At 40.4% G+C, this 20,115-nt stretch overlaps 1 protein-coding gene across 1 annotated transcript; it reads left to right on the top strand.

The window, feature by feature from the left end:
- Positions 1-803: 803 nt before the first annotated feature.
- Positions 804-2,686, top strand: LOC109408370 (uncharacterized). The gene has a single exon (XM_019681673.3). It carries the CDS (start codon positions 900-902, stop codon positions 2,172-2,174), a length of 1,275 nt encoding a protein of 424 aa, XP_019537218.2. The 5' UTR covers positions 804-899; the 3' UTR covers positions 2,175-2,686.
- The last annotated feature ends 17,429 nt before the right edge of the window (positions 2,687-20,115 follow it).

Genomic DNA, 20,115 nt, shown 5'->3' with positions numbered 1-20,115 from the left:
TCAGCAAGAAGTTCGAACTCAGGGCATCGTTTTTTAAAAACTAGATAATGAGAACAAATTTATACAAGGGTGACAGCCTCAATAATCGGGTACTGCTTTTCAAAAACGCACACAAGGGATCTATAGAGGTTTTATATATTTTGATGATCTGTCACGGCAGCCGGAACCGTTCAGTGGTATCGTCATACATGGGTAGTGTTTATCAACGAAAAAAAAAACACTCAAATTTCGCGTTCACCCTATTCACCAAATTGCCCTTCATTTCGCAATAAGGAAAACTTTTGGATTTTTTTCTTCGGAATCCTAATCAGACTAATCAAGGCGCTCAGGATATTGCATAGACGACCTGATTGTTGGACTAACATGCCGAAGGGGTTGATTCTAAAATTTACCACAGTTGTGCAGATTTTTAAGGAGGTTAACACGGAAAAAGTGAGAAAATGTATTTAAAATAAAAATAAATAATTTCAATGTAATTTTTCCATGAAACTACAATAAATAATCTTTGTTTTGAGGGCTTCACCTTTTATGTTCGTTGTTCCATCCCTGAGATATACGTAATTTTGTCCGTCCGGATTCTAAGTGGACAATGCTTTACGTAAAGCTTATCAGTAGCGTGCACTGTGCATACAAAGTAATAAATCGCGTCTGGTTTTCTGGAAATAGATTCAAAGTTGAACTGGTTATCGCTAATAACTAATTGCACGAAATATCAACTTCGAAATCGCTGTCTATGGCAACACCTGATACAGTCAGCATCTTATACTTAGAACTGATACAGAAACAATAACAAAATATAGAAGCAGTGCTCCTAATAAAAAGTGAAAGCAAGCATATACAGATCAGTATCAGTCATCAGGCGAGTTGGTTAAGTCTGTGAATTTGTGCTCAAGAATAAAATGTCAGTAAAAGTAGGCGATTTGCAGCTGTTCAAAACCAGAGATAACGCGTATAAAAATTTTATTGCTGAACTTACAACGTTGTTCACAGAAGCTAACGAGCAGTACGACGGAATCAAAGTCTCAAAGCGTGCCTCCGGGTACACCAAAGTGATCATCAAACATGGGCAAACTGAAGTTCCACTGGTCTACAGGAATCGAGATTTGTACATTATAGGAGTGATTGTCGGAAAAGTGTGCTACGTGGATAAAAAGGTCCATGCTGAAATGAATGACTTACAAGAGTTGAAGAAAGTAATTGCTCCGGCTAAAGACGAACGGCTTTCGGCGGAGTTTAGCTATCAGTTCATAATGCCCAAAGCAGAACACACCGAAATCAGATTCGAGGAGTTGGAGTACTACTTGCAAAAGCTGACATTGATAAGTGATAAAATGAAGCGTATGGAGGCCATGACCTTTCTAAGTCCATTCGTGGTCTTGTTTGCAGAGGCCATCCGTTTTCCTGTTATTGCCACGTTGGCACAGCGAGCTTTTCGTTCCGTGGACGGAACGCTAAAACTGTCCACAGACGTTGCTCCTCCAGAAATGGCAAGGAACTCATACGTCATCATGATACACAAATTGCTTCTGAACTGGGGAACCCTGTCCAGTTGTGTGGAGGCTTTACACAAGAACAACAAATGCAACGCTACGTTCGGTGTGAGAGCAAACCCTACTTGGCAATTTCCAGAAGGCAAACTAACGGCAAAAGAAGTCGATATCAACAAAGGGACACTGCTGGCGTTGTTGGGAGTAGCAAACTCATGTGCTTTCCAGAAGCTCAAGGTTTCTCAGGGTCGAGGTAGACGAGACATTTCACTAAAACTGTTTCTGCAGCAACAACCAGCCCTATTGCATTCCCAACAAAATCTTCTTCAATATGACGGAAATGGACAACCGTCTACCGTACTACACCACTTAGATATGCTGGGAGCTCTGTGCTTAGCTACGCTTGGAGTCCTGAATTTCACAGGAAGACGACTCCAACCAACGGAAACTGACACCACTATGGACAGCTCTATGGAAGCCACGGCAATGGCAGCGGATCTAACACACCGAATTGTTCAGTGCATGCAGTTGAGTGGTGTATTGGGCGATGAAATCGAATACGAAGTCCAGATAAAACTACAACGACGGCTGGCAGCAGCATTGTATCGAAGAGAACCAATCGATGGAATTGTTTCTAGTTTTATTGAGGAAAACCGTCAACATGACCTAGTTGATACATCAGTTTAAGTAATGCTGTCGAAAAAGTCAACCTAATCTATATCATACAAAATTTTGAAGATTGTCAAAGATATACCGTTGAAGAAAAAATACATCTACTTCTTACAATAAACCCTTCCATCTTAATATTAATCTCCGCAATTAAAACCTTCGCATCTCGATGATTTCCCACTCTCCGGTTTTCTTCCACTAATTTCACTCTGACAATCATTTTTAATTACACTCGTCAAGACGGGTGTGACAGGCAGCAGAGGCGCAATCATCTCCGATCCACGCTCCACCGAGCAATCAATCCTAATATGGCCTGTCAATGATCCATAGTGACTGGTTATAATTTGCCGCCCACTCACTCTCCCGGTTGAACTGTCCGGACCGGACCCTCCAATCCCCGTTCCAAGCAGTCAGTGCACCACCAGAAAGGGGTGACCTTTTGAACATTGTGCAGGTCGCCGGCCACCACCGTGCCGGGGCCATCCATAAATCACGTAGAAATTGAGAGAGAGAGACGTGGTACTCTGAGTAGTATACAAATTTTGAAATGTTTCATGAACAAATGTCTACGTGAAAAAGCGAGAGCTTATGGGTGACCGAAATTCGGTCTTCGTGGTGTATGAACGACCCCCATGGCGTCGAAAAAGGAGCCCGTGAGCCCCGATTGTCCCGGCGAATAAATTAAACACGCAAGAGAAAACCATCAGCCGGTCGGTGGACGATCCGCGGACGGAGGGTGTTTTCGCGCTAGGAAATCTCGGTGCGCCTTTGAAGCGCAAGCCGGGGCGGGGGTGGAGATTAGCATAAAATAATTAATGCAAAATCAGACCCTTTTGCTGCTCACTTTGCGGTATTTGCTGGTGGTGTGGGCGGTACGGTGGCTGGGATAAATGGCGTGTTGTTTGGATCGCTGTTGTCCAAAAATGACAGTTCGAAATCAAAGCGTGATTGCGGCTTTAATTAGTCAATCGGTTCTGCCAAGGGATTCCGCAGATTTGTCTAATAATTTCTGTAAAATTTCTTTAAGAAATGAAGGAGTTAAGAACTATTCTGGAACGTCTTCGGAATGTTCTACCAGGATTTCATTAGTCATTTATTTCAAAAATACGTACCAGTTCTGCTAGTTCAGAAAGTTTTGTCAGACATGTTTGTACCATTTTGTAACATTCAATCTTCTGATAAAATGTTTACACACGTCTAAAAGGTGTCTTGTGTCAAATTGCATAGCTATAATTCTTCTTCTTCTTCTTCTTTATGGCTCTACGTCCCCACTGTGACTTGGCCTGCCTCGCTTCAACTTAGTGTTCTTTGAGCACTTCCACAGTTTTTAATTGAAGGGATTTCTTTGCCTGCCATTGCATGAATTTGTATATTGTGAGACAAGGACAATGATACACTATGCCCAGGGAATCGAGAAAATTTTATCGACTGGAACGGGAATCGAACCCGCCGTCTCCGGATTGGCAATTCATAGCCTTAACCACTAGGTTAACTGGAGAACCCGCATAGCTATAATTATCTAGTTTAGCTATCTTTTTTCAAATTTTCACACAATAACTAGCCTATTAGTCAAGCTATCAGTAAACTTTTGTAAACATTTATCTCTTTTAACTTTGATACCATAACCGTAGTAGCCTACCTAGTAGTACCTGGTAGAACTCCTGCTAAATTATACTATTCAAGAGTTTGCCAGAGAATTTCCCTAGGATACCATTCAAGAATTCTTGCAAGAGTTTTTCAAGGAATTCCTACATGAGTTCCTTGGTTATTTCCAAGTGCTCCCTCGATAATTTCCCACCGATAAGCCCCACCGAGAATTCTTCAAAGAAATCCACGAGAATTTTGTGAACGTACATTACATTTATTTGCTCAACATCACATAATCAACAATAATCGCCACAACACTCGGTTTGTGGCTGCCACTCTCCATCCTCGGTCGCGTCCAATGCTCGCCAGGTCACGCTCCACCTGGTCCGCCCATCATGCTCTTTGTGCTCCACGCCTTTTTGTGTCAACCGGATCAGTATCGAAAACCAACTTTGTTATCCGGCATTCTTACAACATGCCCTGCCCACCGTATCATTTCGGCTTTGACCACCTTCTGAATGCTGGATTCGCCGTAAAGTGCAGCGAGCTCGTGGTTCATCCTTCTCCGCCACACACCGTTCTCCGCCGAAGATCGTCCTTAACACGCGTCGTTCGAAAACTGCGAGTGCTTGCAGGTCCTCCTCGAGCATGGTCCATGTCTCGTGTCCGTAGAGGACCACCAGTCTTATTAGCGTTTTGTACATGGTGCATTTGGTGCGTGAGTGAATTTTTTTAGACCGCAGCTTCTTCTGGAGCCCGTAGTAGGCCCGACTTCCGGTGCTGATGCGCCTTCGAATTTCACGACTCATATTGCTGCCAGACGTCAGTAAGGAGCCGAGATAGACGAATTACTCCACCACCTCGAAGGTAACCCCGTCTATCGTAACATAATTTTCCAAACGCAACCGGTCGTGTTCGGTTTTGCCTACAAGCATGTACTTTGTTTTTGAAGCATTCATCTCCAGTCCGACTTTTGCTGCTTCGCGTTTAAACCTGTACTACCGATCCAAATGTTCTGGCGATAATGCCCATGTCGTCCGTAAAGCACACACATTTACCGGATTTTGTGAAAATCGTTCCCCGGCTGTTGAGCCCGGCTTCCAGAGTGATGTTGAAGAGTAGGCATGAGAGTACATCACCTTGTCGCAATCTCCGGGGAGAATCCACCCGAAACCCTTACGCTGGTTTGGTCACCGTCCATCGTTGTTTTAACCAGTCTAGTCAGTTTCCCAAGAAAGCCGTCGAAGGAACGGCTCATCAACTGTAAACCCTTGAATTTCAAAATACTTTGCTAAAGAAACCATCTTTCTAAGGATTTGTTCCAATTGGCAAATTAAAATTATTTTTTACTTAAATTTGACAGTTCGACACTTAAACTTGACAGTTCTTCTAAGGAAATAATTATAGAGCTGTCAAATTTAAGTTAAAATTAATTTTAATTCTCCAATTGGAACAGACCCTATATACTTTGATATTCCTGGATCACTTAAAGCACATGAGAGTCATATCGAAAATAAAACTAATGTGGATCTAGTTTTAGTTCAGGTATGCCATATATACAGATTTATCTTATTACACAGATTTTTGAGCATCAGTACATATTTTCAAGCTTGGAGGTCATTTTTTTGTATGGGATGCAGATTTTTCACCAATGTTTTGTTTGGGGTACGGATTTTTAGAAAGAGTGATTCAGATTTTTGAAAAAATCATCTGGCATCCCTGCTGTAGTTCTATACGAAAAACTGTAGTAACAACCATTGTAAAGTACTATAAAGACTGCAACCCTCCAAGATGCATATCGAAAGCTTTAGAATAAGATTAAAATGATCTAGATCACTTAAGGCAGATAAAGATCAGTGCCGAAGACGTAAGAACCCAAGTAACAATTATACTTGTGTGGCAATCCTGAAGTAATTTCTAAGATAGAATCATAAAACTTAGCAATAAAGCTCTTTGTTCTGCAAATCTGAGATAAAATGGGTATAAAACATCCATAAGACTAATCTGGCCCACTCTTCAGGAGATCTTCAAAGCTGCTTTTGAAGACTGCTTTGAAACTAGTTGTATTTATGTACATGCGCTGATGATTGATTATAAGAACTTCATGAAACTTTAACAAGAATATCTTGAGGCATGTTGATCTTTTGGCTGTCTTTCTCAAAAGTGTCAACAGTGCATAACAAATGAAATCTTTTACCTAAGCATTATGCAGATGCAAACAAGTTTTGTTTCATGGATGAACTGCAAATTAATTTTCATCAAATTGAAATGGCTAAAACATTTAAATTGCCTGACAGATCATTGATGACAGGGAATCGAAATTTTCCGTGCCATACCCACTTTTTCGTTAATATGCCACCCAAAACATACGAAAATTACAAAGCGCCTCGAAAATAATATCAATTATTAATGTACGAAGACATAAATTTCCTTTAAAAACAAAAGGCTGCGCCACTTTTTCAATTCTTTCTAAGCATGGCTGCCGTTCCAAGCGAACAAAACTCATGCAGCCGCCATCAATTAATTGTTATTACCTTTAATCCAAACCCCCTCAAAACAATGATGGAACCAAGTCACCTTGCATGAACGCTACAGCCTTTATTGAAGATGGTTTTTACTAGTTATGATCTTAAGGCAGATTTGTTCGTTTTAAATGAAAATTATTCGTTTTATACAAGAGTAACAGCCTTTGACAATTGTTTGTTTACGTTTTCGATGCTAGAAAGTTGTCTCTGTACATTTCGCGGTGTTTCGCGTCAAGATGTGCCATTCTATTTTGTTTCCCTGTATTCTTGCTATTAATAATGAGTGCAACTTACTACAATTACACTATTTGGCATGAGCTTGAGCAGAGTCACAGTAAGTACCCATTTCATTTTCGTTTTGCATAGCTATGACCTGTGTGAGAAACTGGTTGAAGGCAGGACGACAGCTGCCAGCTACTCGCATTTTTGATTGGCCGTAAAATCATTATTTTGTTGGCATGATTACTTTTTAGCACAAGAATGGCTAAAACATCAGTAAGCAAACATGTTTATGTGTTTATATTTGCATGAGAACGCGGTTTTTCAACCAATTTGTTACATTCATTATTTGGATTGGTAAATAGTTCGTTGTCTTATCATTATTTCGCATAATTCTTGTTCCAGAGTAATGGCTCTAGCTCAAGAATAGAAGGCTTCAAGAAGTTTTTAAAGGAGGATTAGCCAGATTTAATGCACTTGAATAAACGAAGCATAAACTTTTAATAAAATATGTTGATGTTATGTGTTGAAAATAACTTCAAATACGCCTTAAAACTTATTATAAGATTTAATGCTCTTGTAAATTCAGTTGTTTTATGCGCGAATTTCAAAATTAACTTGAAGACAACTTAAAAACCGCAAACGAGCGAAGATTGTTTTCTCTTGATAAAAACAACTATGAATGTTCCATGAATTGGCCATGCTGTGATAAAACTTCCATAAAAATAATCAAATCTAAAAGGAATTGAAATTGTTACTTGGGAATGTAGTATCAACTAATACGAAGCACTTTAGCAATGCCTTCCAACGAGCTGCATTTCTAGAGCTCTGGAGAGGTATATCGAAAGAAAACTAAACTGCTCTAGATCAGTTACAGCAGATCTCTACCAAAACCGAAGAAGAAAAATTAGCAATCATCAACCTAAAGCACTTTGCCAAAGACTTTAATCTTCTAGGATGCAAGTTCTAGTGTTCTGGAGAGACATGCGAAAAAAATAAAATGTCCTGAGCAGGTACAGCCAATATAGATCAAAATTGAAGTTACAAGCCTGTGGTATCAATGTATCATCAATTCAATCACTCAATTGTAGTACACAATGTGGTATCAATAAATCCAAGGCAGTCCTTCAAAACTGCCTCGTCCTTACAGCGTCAGTAGCGGTATTATAAGTGTCAAATAAATTTTGTTTAAAAAAAGGTCCTCTACAAGATGGGCACTTAAACATAATCAATTATTACAACTAAAGATATTAAAATAATTAAATAGGAAAAATGAGTACAGAGCCATTGGCGTTCTTGTGTGTTTCTATTTCCCAACCAATCCAAAAACACTTTGCTGAAGACCCCAACCTAGGGGCGGGACATTGCCTAATACCGATGCTAATACCGCCTAATAAATATTAGTTTCCTAATTTTCATGCTTCACCGAAACATTTGTTGTGTACTATGTCATGACTTCTTATACAACAGCCAACTGTCACGAAATTAAGAGGTGGAAATACGGTTTGTCTGTAGATCGTCCACAATTAATTCAATCAATTTCTCAAAATTCTTTTGCTTATGTATTTTAGCTGTGAAAATAGCGTGAGCTGACCTGCACTCTGGGAGAAGGCTGTCGAAAACTTGTATCGCTGGACCATACGCTTGACGTATAAAAGGGTGGCTTCAACAACTCTTATTAGATGTCCTTTCACTACAAGTCCTAAGCATTTGTCTCGTGGAAGATCTGTGCATCTCAAATAAATATTTAAAAAATAACTGAATTGAATTAGTCGACAACGTTTCCAAATTCCATCCGCTCATATGTCCATAATGGGATAAAATTAGAATTAATTGAACTGGGAATATTTCTACTAAAGACATTTTGTACTCCAATGACCTTTCAAGTTTGAGTACCATCGCTATTTAGTTTGAGATAGTTTGGCCTAGCTAATTGAATATTGGCTATTTTGATCCGCAGGAGGATTGTCGGTAATTTATCAGTATAAATGATCAGTGTGTGGGCTTGGTGGTCTAGTGGCTACCGCTTCTGATTCATATGCAGAAGTTCCTGGGTTCAATCCATGGCCCGTCCCTTTCATCCTACTTTGTATCTTTCTATCCACTTTCTCTCTCTCTCTCTTCTCTACATATACAACTCATGTATATTCATATGTTCATAGCCATCGCTAGAACTAGAAAACGAATTGGAAAACAAAGTCGTTTCCCTTCCTTCCAACTTCCACTCACAGCACAGTGTATATAACGCCTACAAGTTATGCAACCGAAGCGTGCTGTGCTGCTTGACCTTATTCACCTTATTTACCACACAATCTATCACCTTACGAACACTATAAATAACCCCTATCCGTGGATCGCATCACCGACCCGACGGTGACTCCCAGATCTCCCATCCTTTCCGTCTAACAAATACCCCAGTCCGTGCTGGTTGTGGGGATGCAGAGGTGATCTCGGTCTTTAGTAGCAACAACCAGCACACTCTAACATTCCTTTCCCTTCCCAACTGACTATAAAGACGTGGCCGGCGCCGTTATTGATCCAAAATGCATGAGCTGCTAAAATTGCACTTTGAGAATAAGTGGAGTGTCCCAGCCCTTATTCATTTGGGTCTCAGTGCAATTGGTACCAGCTCAGATCAATCACGGAGTAGCAACCATTGACATGTATAGTCAGATTTGATCGTTTTTGATCGTTGATCGAGTATAAATGATCAGTGTGCGTGATCGTGTGTCTTGATCGTAGATACAAACTTTTGGGACGCACGTGTTAAAGCGAGGTACCACGGTTCGTTGATCGAGTCCACCAGGATATGTCCTGAATCGTTGTTTCAGGATGAGAAGTGCCAAAAGGAGCTATATTCTGCCGATTTAATACAACCTGCAAGCGGCACGTTCATCGAGAGCCTGTTGACTAAGGTGGCCCACACTTATATGAAAAACAAAAATTTCGAAAAATGCCAAGTCTTACCTCCTAAATCAGTTGTTTTGGACGCCTAGAAGCTACGTTCAAAATTTGAGCAAAATCGGTTGAGCCTAAGGGGGCGCTCAAAACGCTTGAAGTTTGTATGGGAAAACTTGGCCAAATGTATGCAAAAATTTTTAGTTTTCGAATTTGGCCGCTAGGTGGCGCTGTAAGCATTCAATAAATAAACCCTTTGGTATTTTTGTAGGTGACTATATGCCAAACAACTTTGTCGAAGACCGCAAAGTGATCCAACGTCTGAGGAAAAAGTTATGCCCTAGGTAAAGTGAGGATAAACTCTATTGTTGTTTTTCCAATACATGTAAAGGAATAATATCAATAATGAAATCTCAATATTTTGCCTCACTTTGCCTAGGGTATAACTTTTTTCACAGCCGTCGGATCACTTCGCGGTCTTCGACAAAGTTCTTTGGCATATAGTCACCTACAAAAATACCAAAGGGTTTATTTATTGAACACTTACAGCGCCACCTAGCGGCCAAATTCGAAAACTTAAAATTTCTGCATACATTTGGCCAAGTTTTCCCATACAAACTTCAAGCGTTTTGAGCGCCCCCTTAGGCTCAACCGATTTTGCTCAAATTTTGAACGGAGCTTCTGGGAGTCCAAAACAACTGATTTAGGAGGTAAGACTTTTCATTTTTCGAAATTTTTGTTTTTCATATAAACGTGGGCCACCCTACTGTTGACATATCAAAACCAGTTCCATAAGCATGGCTTACTTCGTTCAAGAATGAATTTCTTCTGGGACTAATATTCCCTAATATTGCTTAATACCGCTAATCAATATTTGCAGAAAAGTACGTCGTTTTAATGAATTTTGAAATGGTTCAAATTAAGATTACAATTTGACTAGTTCAAAGTTTGATTTCTTACCCAACTTGGGCTCACTGCTGACCGCTGACAACGACACCAGAAGAGAAATGCAAAGACGCATTGTGGAAATCGTGCTTACTTTGGACTCCGCAGAACTCTACGATCGAATAAAGTTAACACGAAGTTAACTATCTACAAAACGCTGATTAGACCGGTAGTCCTCTATGGGCACGAGACATGGACCCTACGTGCAGAGGACCAATGCGCCCCTGGAGTTTTCGAACGGAAGGTGTTGCGTACCATCTACGGCGGAGTGCAGATGGAAGACGGGACATGGAGAAGGCGAATGAACCACGAGCTGCATCAGCTGCTGAGAGAACCAACCATCGTCCACACCGCGAAAATCGGGAGGCTACGGTGGGCGGGTCACGTCATCAGGATGTCGGAAAGCAATCCGACTGAAATGGTTCTCGAGAGTCATCCGACCGGTACAAGAAGAAGGTGGGTCGACAAAGTGGAGGACGATCTGCGGACCCTACACACAGCCATGGACCGAGTGGAATGGTCATATAAATTTTCTCTGGAGATTGCTTCAGGAGGGCCTACGGGAACAGCTTTAGGTTGTACACGAGGTTACATACCTTCCTTCTCGTAAGGGTTTTGGATTCTTTGAAAAATATTTCCAGAAAATATTCAAACACCATTTACATAATTGTACTAAAAACCAATAATGGACCAAATAAGAGCTTCAAATGGTCACATCCCTTGCACATCCTTCAGAAGACAAAATAAGAGCACAGGAACTCATATCTTTCAATCCTGTTTCAGCACACTATCTTTACAGAATTAGATAATCACCTAATCTATCACAGTTTATGTGTCTCGCTGGACTTATCCATTCGCCTAGTTGAACACGTACGTATCTAAACGTATTCTCTCTCCGTTTCCTTTGTCGATCCGTAGACTGCTGGACTGCTATACATTTCGAACGAAATCTATAAGCAGGGCAACGCTCTTTCGTCCACTGCTACATATTTAGCAGCTTGGAACCGATTTTGGCATTCTTGCATTCCGATGGACCACTCCTAGAAGCTAATCCCCAAAAAGCAATGTGCGGAATTGTTAGATCTGACCCCCGTTCGTTCCGTTAGGTTCGACTCGGGAGCTTATTTCGATCTGTTTATGCGATACGGTTATTACTCTTGACGCTAATGTAATTAGAGAGCTCACACTTGTATGGATGTCGCTCTCAGCCATGGACGGACATGTGCGAGCGAAGGGTTGCCTCCGAGCTGGTTCTATGTACCTACCAATATGCTGGGTTAGTTGGAGAAAGGAAGCCACGTCGCGCGTCGCGGTGAAAGTGATAAGATGCAGTAGCTGCGCTCTCATGGCTAAAACGAAATTAAGAAATGGTTTTTGTCACCACCACTTTTCTACCATTCGATTCGTTGTTCGTCGCTAGACAAGCAAGCGAAGGGACGACAACGGCGGCGTGTCTGCGCGACAGCCAACAAGACGAATCTCTTAATTGGACCTGTCGCCAGCAGTTTTTGGGTTTTTAAGTGAAGTGCCCAGACGTGTCAATCAAACTGTCATTTGCTACCGCTGAGCTTGTAAACTATCCCGCTTTATGACAATCATCGCCACCAGATCTCACCTGTTGATAAACCGCCGCCTTCTCTACGCACAAGTGATCTGCGAGCGAGCACAGCGGATCGTAACGTCCCGAGCAAGCGGTCGCCCTTTTAGGGCCGTGCTAATTGACGGACGTATCTCTTTGTGACATGCCGAATGAGTGAGCACAGCAGTGTCCGTCCAGTCAGTGCTCTAATGCTAGTCGTGAAGAACCATTCTCTTGAATCGGTGATTAGACGAATCAATAACATGTTATTAGATGTCGGCATTGTCGCTGGCAGTTCGTCGTCCGCCCACTGTGGGATAATTCAGTTTTTATTATTTTCTCTTTACTACACATTTCTGATTCAGGGAACATCCAAAACTTACGTGTGTGTGTTTTGTGTGTTTTCCATGTAACACCCACTGTCCGGCAGTGATATTATGGAAGAAAACTGTCTGCAATGCTGTTCTAAGCTGTTTGCAGATAGCTTTAGTCCGGGAGTTAGAAGGTGATAGCTCTATTGCAGATTCAGTGACCCATTTCAGAATGGCTGGAGAGACACGTCCATTCAGAAGTCACTTTCACTAACAATAAGCCCCGCATGCATATATTACCATTATCAAATGGATAAGGGTAATATAAGCACACTTCCTGCTCCAAGGATATTCTCTTTGATGCTTGCACGTATTTAGTATATTTCAGTTGTAAAACAAAGTATAATCAGAACAATCTCACCAAAATTTGTCCAAGGCGACGACATCTGCTTTCATTTAGCCTCTTGGTTATCGCTAGGCCATAAATCATGCGCTCAATATGTGAAATTTCCCGACAAGTTTCACGACGCGAAGCTATTGCACTCTTCGGATGGCGTAGGGCCGGTTATCACGTCACCAGCGGAATCGCGAATAAAAATTACAACCTCCTTTCCAGTCCAGCGAATGCTTTAGTAGCACACACACTATTGTTTCCATCAAAATCTTCTTTATTTTTCACTTTTCACTACATGTAAGCCATATATTGGAGTCGAATTTTTCAAGCGCCACGAGAAAAAAAAAACACGACTGGAGCAAACTTTTGATGTCCACACGCAGGGAACATCCAAAACTTACGTCACGCAAAAATAATCATTTTCACACTGTAAGGTCTCTGAAAGTTCTGTATGGCTCGACACACTTTTCTAAAGCCCCACAAACCTCGAAGCATCGAAATATGTCCCTCCACTCAGCGAGTACCTGATACAGCAGGTTGCTCCACAGATGTGGTTTAGCTGTGTTACGTGCACTACACTGCAACTTATCAGCTGAGGTCTCATGAAGGCCGGGCGCTTCCGTTGGGTGTTTGCTATTCATAGATTTCCCGGAACAAATCAAAGACTTGAGAGAACTTGTGCTACCTTCTGATTTGCGGCCTTCACCTCCACCTATGAAGATTGCTCCTGTCAGAGTCTTTTCAGTCCCACGACTTGTGTCCCGGTTCAAGACACCTGGATTAGGTCCAGCTTCTCTCATCAATTTTTACAGATAATACTCCAGAATTTATTCTTTGGCGTTTCTCTAGTATTCGGGGGTTCTCCTAGGAATTTATTCAGAAAATCCTCGAGTGATCCCTACAGAAAGGTGGTCAGAAATTTATTCAAGAGCTCCTGCACTACCTTTATCTGCATTTTCTCCAGGAATTCGTGCTAAAAGTTTTTTTTACATCCTTCAAATACTGTTGTTGGGTTGTCTTCGCAATTTCTCCAAAGCTGTTTTTTTCAGAAATTTCTTCAGTTTTTTTTTTCATATTTCACTTCAAATTTCACTCTTGCAGAAGTTTTGCCTCAAAACTTCTAACAGAGTTCCTACAGAATTTTCTTATTATATTTCCAGAAATTCCTCCAAGAGTATCTTAAAGAAAAGTCTTAATAAATCTCTCCAGGGGCTACTTCAGAAATTGCTTCAAGGAATTCGTCCAGGAATCCTTTCAGAAAATGTTCAAGAATCTTCAAGAGTTCTTCCAGGGATTCTTTGTGAGGATTCCTTCAAGAATATATCCATCTTTTTTTTTGCAATTTCTGCAAGAACTTCAAAAAAATCTGGAGAACTCCTTCGATGAAGTTACTTGAAGATTTTATTAAACAACCTATTCAGTAGACGTGTTTCTGAAAGAATCACTTTTCAAATATCTTGTGAAGCACCTTAAACTACTTCTGTTAAGATTACTGAGATTTTTGTTTAATATCTGGAGATATACTTAGGAAATGTTTTTGGAGCAATATCTGAATGAATTTCTTTAATAACTAGTGGAAGGAAATCCTGAAAAAAAAACTTGTGGGGAAATACATATATGTATATAGGTTCTTGGGTTTTCTTCAGAATTTCCCCAAGAGTTTTTGTTCGGAATTTCCCCAAGGGTACTGAAATTGTACTGAAAGGCTGTATGTTCAATCAAAAAAAAAAAAACGAATTTTTGATAGATGGCTCGGAGGGTCAAGTCACATATACCGATCAACTCAGTTCAACGAATTGAGATGATGTCTGCATGTGTGTATGTATGTATGTTTGTGCGCAAAAATAGTTCACTCACTTTTAAGGCACTTCCCATATGCCGATTTTTCGGATTTTAGTCCTTATCGAACCGGAGTTCTATCGCATTCTTTGCTATTGAAAATGGTCCAGACCGGTCAAGGCGTTTCGGAGTTATGGCCATTTCAGTGATCTGGGCCAACACCGATAGAACTGGCCCCATCATGCGACACATCAAACAGCGGTGCATTTTGTACCCTTTAGCACGGTCGACGAATTTGGTGCGGAAATCTACACCAGAAATTCCACGATGTCTGCCTAAAATTCAAAATGGCAGCCAAATAATGAAGATGGCGGCTTCAAATTTAAGATGTCGGCTGTTTAATGGTGTTTTAGGCTCCAAAACCATTCAATATGGGTATATTTGGCATGGGGAAGATGTCCAGAGTTCATAAATGGCGACCATAATATCTAAGATGGTGGCCTCAATATGGCGGCTCTAAATTCAAAATGGAGGTTGTTCGATAGATTAATATAATTATTCAACATGGGTATATTTGTCATGCGGAAGTCTAAAAATGACGACTATAATATCCAAGATGGCGGTCTAAAACCCAAGATGGCGACTGTTCAATTGAGATTTAGACTCAATAATCATTCAATATGGGTATATCTGGTATGGGTAAGAAGTTTGAAGAACAAAAATGGCGACCAGAATTTCTTAGATGGTGGACTTAAATTCAAATTCACGACTCAAAATTCATGACTGCGGTTTTTTAAGAGTTTAAGGTTCAAACATCAAAAGCCAGTTAAGCGATATGATTTTTGGTGAAATAATTTTTTGTTAAACGTATGAGCAATATTTGTATTAAAGCAACGGATCGCCAATCCGGAGACGGTGGGTACGATTCCCGATCCGGTCGGAAAAATTTTCTCGACTCCCTGGGCATAGTGTATCATTGTACTTGCCTCACAATATACAAATTCATGCAATGGAAGGCAAAGAAAGCCCTTCAATTAGTAACTGTGGAAGTGCTCAAAGAGCACTAAGTTGGAGCGAGGCGGGCCAAGTTCTGATGCGAACGTCGAGCCATACATAAGAAGATAAATAAACTTTAGTGCTGGGGCCCGTGGCGTAGTTATTATTATTAGCTTTATTGGGGAGACTTTCAGCCCGAGGCTGGTTCATCTCGAGCGTGGCGTAGTGGTCACACGTTAACTTCAGGTTGACACCTGACCCTATTCAGAGTATATGCTCTAACGCATACGGAAACTTGGATATCGGATAACGGCAACTCATAATGGGCTCCTAATGGACTGGAAGAAGAACAAAAGCCACATCAACATTCTCGTTCCCATTAGACTAAAATATTAAGGCGCTGGTCCTAGTAGACAAAAGAGCTGTAAGTTAGGTTAAGTGGTTTAATAATTATAATAATAAAAAAATAAAACAATTCTAACAATGTATGACAACATCGTAGTAGAGGGTATTCTGATGTTTCATTGCAACGAACTTTACTTATTCGCAAAAGCATGCAAATGAACTCGCAGGGTCAATTGAATTACTGTGAGGATTATACGACTTCGCTCTGTACTTTTTTTTTATTATGTCAGCTAGACTCACATTGTTGTACGAACGAAATCGCATAAAAGCAAAAATAAACTCGTGAAGATGTGCATACCAACTCGCATATTATGCGGGTCGTCCATAAATGACGCTGCTAATGTTGAGTCGATAAGGAGAGCGTCCAACATAGCTCTGGTCCTCACAAATTCCTACCTCATGCTTCCACGGGTCAAGCGATGAAAAAGACCGCTAGAGTTGTGTGCTTAGCTGGTAGTACAGCCTGGGCACTGTTGTCCTTTTGGCTTCATCTAGATTGAGGAGGTGTGACCCCCCAGCAAACCAGAGATCACATAAGGATGTTAACTTCAAATTGTTTTTAAGTGCAGATCGAGTTGGAATTATAAAAGATGCAATAACAGATCTATTGAAATTGTTAGCGAAGTCTGCAATTTCATTCGATAATGTCTTACCTCATGTGTAACTTTAACTTCAAATGAACAATCATGTAACTTCAAACAAGCATTCTTATATAATCTCATCTGCAGTTATTGCGATTATATTGTAATGCATAGTGTTAGATCGTTTATGAATTGAAATTTGTAAATCTGAAATTATACAGGGAGAATTTGATTCCGGTGGCAGGAGAAAGTGAGTACTTTGATGTTAGCAAAGTCTTGAAACTGGAATCGAAGTGAATTCAAGTGATACACCATTTATTATCCTACCTGTGTTCCAGTTTACTTCAACGTTGATCCACTCCCGTGCTGGCCGAATTGCTCAACTTCATTAGTGTCGATATTAGGTAAGGATTTTCTTCCGGATGATCGTAAATTATCAGCTTTTCCATCACCTTCCGCCGACTGTGCCATTGACGCAGAATCAAGTTCGGATCGGTTTTGTGCTAATATGTTTCTCGATTTATTCGCCTGAACTAAGTGTCTACTGGTCAGCCGGTAAATTACTTATATTTGCTTAAAATTCTGAGTCCTAGAACATTAAATGAACGGCTCAGTGGTAAGTATCTAGATACAGAGCTGTTGGTTGAAATATCAAAACTCGCAAATCGATTCGAATTGTTTTTTTTTTTCAATTATTTTTTATTGTTTGTAAAAAGGAAGTCATATTGGTCTCCAACCATAGTTATAATTAATGTTATATATTACGCCTGACCAATTCATCTGCAGTTGTTTATGGCAGAATGATTTTCGCAAAATGCACGTATATGGCCTCCACATTTGTGCGAATAGAGCAAATCTGTGCATTTTAAACGATCTCCCTCAATCGAGTAAGCGTTTTTTTAGCAGAAGTTAGTTGAAGTTAGTTGAATAATGTGAACCAATTTGTTGGCTGGGCCGAGCGTCTGTTCACCAAGAAGGTGCGGCTAAAACAGCGTCTTTTCTGGCATCCAGCGGCTGAGTAAGGAACGCTGCACCACGCCTAGCTATATTCAAGGTGGTAGCATCATCAGCGTCGTAGTCCCAGTGTAGGTTGGGATGTTAAACAGAACTGGCACGATGGCCCTCCGGCGAGACAGGAGTGTTGGCGTAGGCCCAATAAGCCACTCGATACAATCGGCAAAGACACACGCGACGAAATAAGGACTACGATTGGAAACTTGGAACATGGAATTGCAAGTCACTAGGTGTCGCACTTGAAGATGGCTGGAGGGACATCCGATCCGCCATAGGTAGTAAGGTACCCCGGGGCAAGTGAGAATCGGGGGCAAGTGAGACCTATAGCTAGTATTTTTATTATTATTTATTTTTAAGACTAACATTCTTCATGAAAAACATAGGTATCACTCCTACGTATACTTTGAATACAAAAAATGTTATTGTTTCAACCATAAAGAGACTATATACGTTAGTGTTGTTCATATGTAATTTTCAATTCACTAGGTGAGATTGACGTGCTCTACTACATTCGTCGTTTAAAAATAAATTTGTCATTATACAAATACTTTTTCGGTTTCAGGATAGTATTTCGAGTTCTTGCAAATGATTTCAAGCGAAAAAGCTGTATTTTATTTTTATTTATTACCTTTAGTTTACTGCTCTCACTTGCCCCAATGTATTTCGCTATCTGGGGTAAGTGGGACCTATGAGAATAAACAAACACAATTTTATGGGTTCATCTCGCCTTGTCCAGCCTAAGATGAAATTAGCACGAAAGTCAATAAAAAATGACGCATTAAGTAATCTACTGTTCAATTATACTTTATTACCTCTATTTGGATGATGAAATTTTTGTTAAAAATGGTAAAACCTTGGATAAAACAAAAAAAATCAAAAGCATGTATTTTTATGTTTTTCTCTACATATCTTCCATTATTTTTTCACTTAACGCTGCATAATGAATTCTTTTGAGCATTCAGGAACCGTCCATAAAAAATTAAAATAGGGTAATGACCTTTTCAAAATTTATGATTAAAAAACATTATTTAATAATCGTAAGATTATGTAAGGGAGAAGATATTACTGAAAATCTCGAAACCCCAGATTTACTTTTGGCGAGAATCATCAACTATATAATATAGCGACCAAGTTTCGATATCTTTTGTCTCTTCACTTTACGGCGCTTTTTGTATAAAAAATCAATTTATTTTGCATGAGCTGCTAGAGTTGATTCAAGTATTTTTTCCCCAGCGATTTTTTATATCTTACGTAATTTATGCACGATACCATAAACCTCTTCTTATTTTAATCTCTAAAGATAGTCATTCATATAAGAGATTTATGATTTATGTTACCTTATTTGTTGCAACTTATATTAAGCCCTTTGAACAAAAACTCTGAATAGGTCCCACTTGCCCCGTGAAACGCAGTAAATGAAGATCTGCTACACTTTTCATTATATGCATAATATAAGGAATTTTAAAATTTTGAAACAGTTTTAATGCACGTTATTAAGTACAAATATACCAACAACGTCTTTTGGGTTCATTGGAATTATTAAATAAAATGTGTTCTGAAATTTTTGGCATGACATAACCAAATTAGCGATTTTTTAGGTCCCACTTGCCCCGGGGTACCTTACCTCGGATACAGCACTAGGCTTCGCGACTCCGAATCACAGAAACGACTGGTACGACGGCGAATGTGTAAAGGTGGAAAACGATAAGAATGTAGCATGGGCGAGAATGCTGCAACACCGTACGACGGTGTTTGGCAGCCGAAGTGATAAGTGAACCACTCAGCAGTTTTTCTTCCCTTTCGTTGGCTCTGTTTCAATTACCAAGCGTGTCTATGTTCTCCCGCCGAGTCGCATGGTTCACGAACGAATACAAAAAAGATAATCCAATATAGACAAGCGCAAGCGATGAGCAGGCATCGCTAAGTGTATCACTTTCTGATGTTCGCTCATCGTTGACGTAAACAACATGAATATACGTTATTTTCATCATTATTTAACAAATTTTCGCCTTCAAAACGTAACATACTTTATTATTTAATTGTATTGATGTTTCAGGTTGTGTTGCCATAATAATCAAGAGTAATGACAATAAAATATTCTTTTCGAATGCATCACTTACATTAGCATCGCCGAACATCTTCTCTCTTGATTGCGCTCTCGTATTTAACCGTTCAAGAGAATGAACAGCACATTTCGGGAAGCGTTACCGAGCACGTCGCTTTACGATGTGTTATACTCGTCGAGTGTAGCACAAGCTGAGTATAGACCACTCAGTGGCTCACGATAAAATTCCAAACTCTGCCGTACGAGAGCGAATGAGGCACGTTATAGACAGGCGCGAAACAGGCACAACTCAGTCTTCCGGATGAAGAAGTGCCAGCAGGAAGAACGAGATCGCGAAGCGATGGAAGAGCTGTACCGCACTAAGGACACACGAAAGTTCTACGAGAAGCTGAACCGCTCGCACAGAGGCTTTGTACCACAAACGACATGTGCCGAGATAATAACGGGAATATTCTCACGAGTGAGCGTGAAGTGGTCGAGAGGTGGTGGCAGCATTACGATGAGCACCTTAATAGCGACGTTGCAAGTACCGAAGGTGGCGTGGTAACAGATCTAGGAGTATGTGCACAGGACAAAAGACTTCCGGCCCCTGACCTCCAAGAGATTGAGGAGGAGGTTGGCCGGTTGAAAAACAACAAAGCTGCTGGAGCAGATCAACTAC

Source organism: Aedes albopictus, chromosome 3, assembly GCF_035046485.1.
Source record: "Aedes albopictus strain Foshan chromosome 3, AalbF5, whole genome shotgun sequence".
NCBI lineage: Eukaryota > Metazoa > Arthropoda > Insecta > Diptera > Culicidae > Aedes > Aedes albopictus.
The sequence above is the reverse complement of the archived record's forward strand: the minus strand, read 5'-3'. Positions and strand labels throughout refer to the sequence as shown.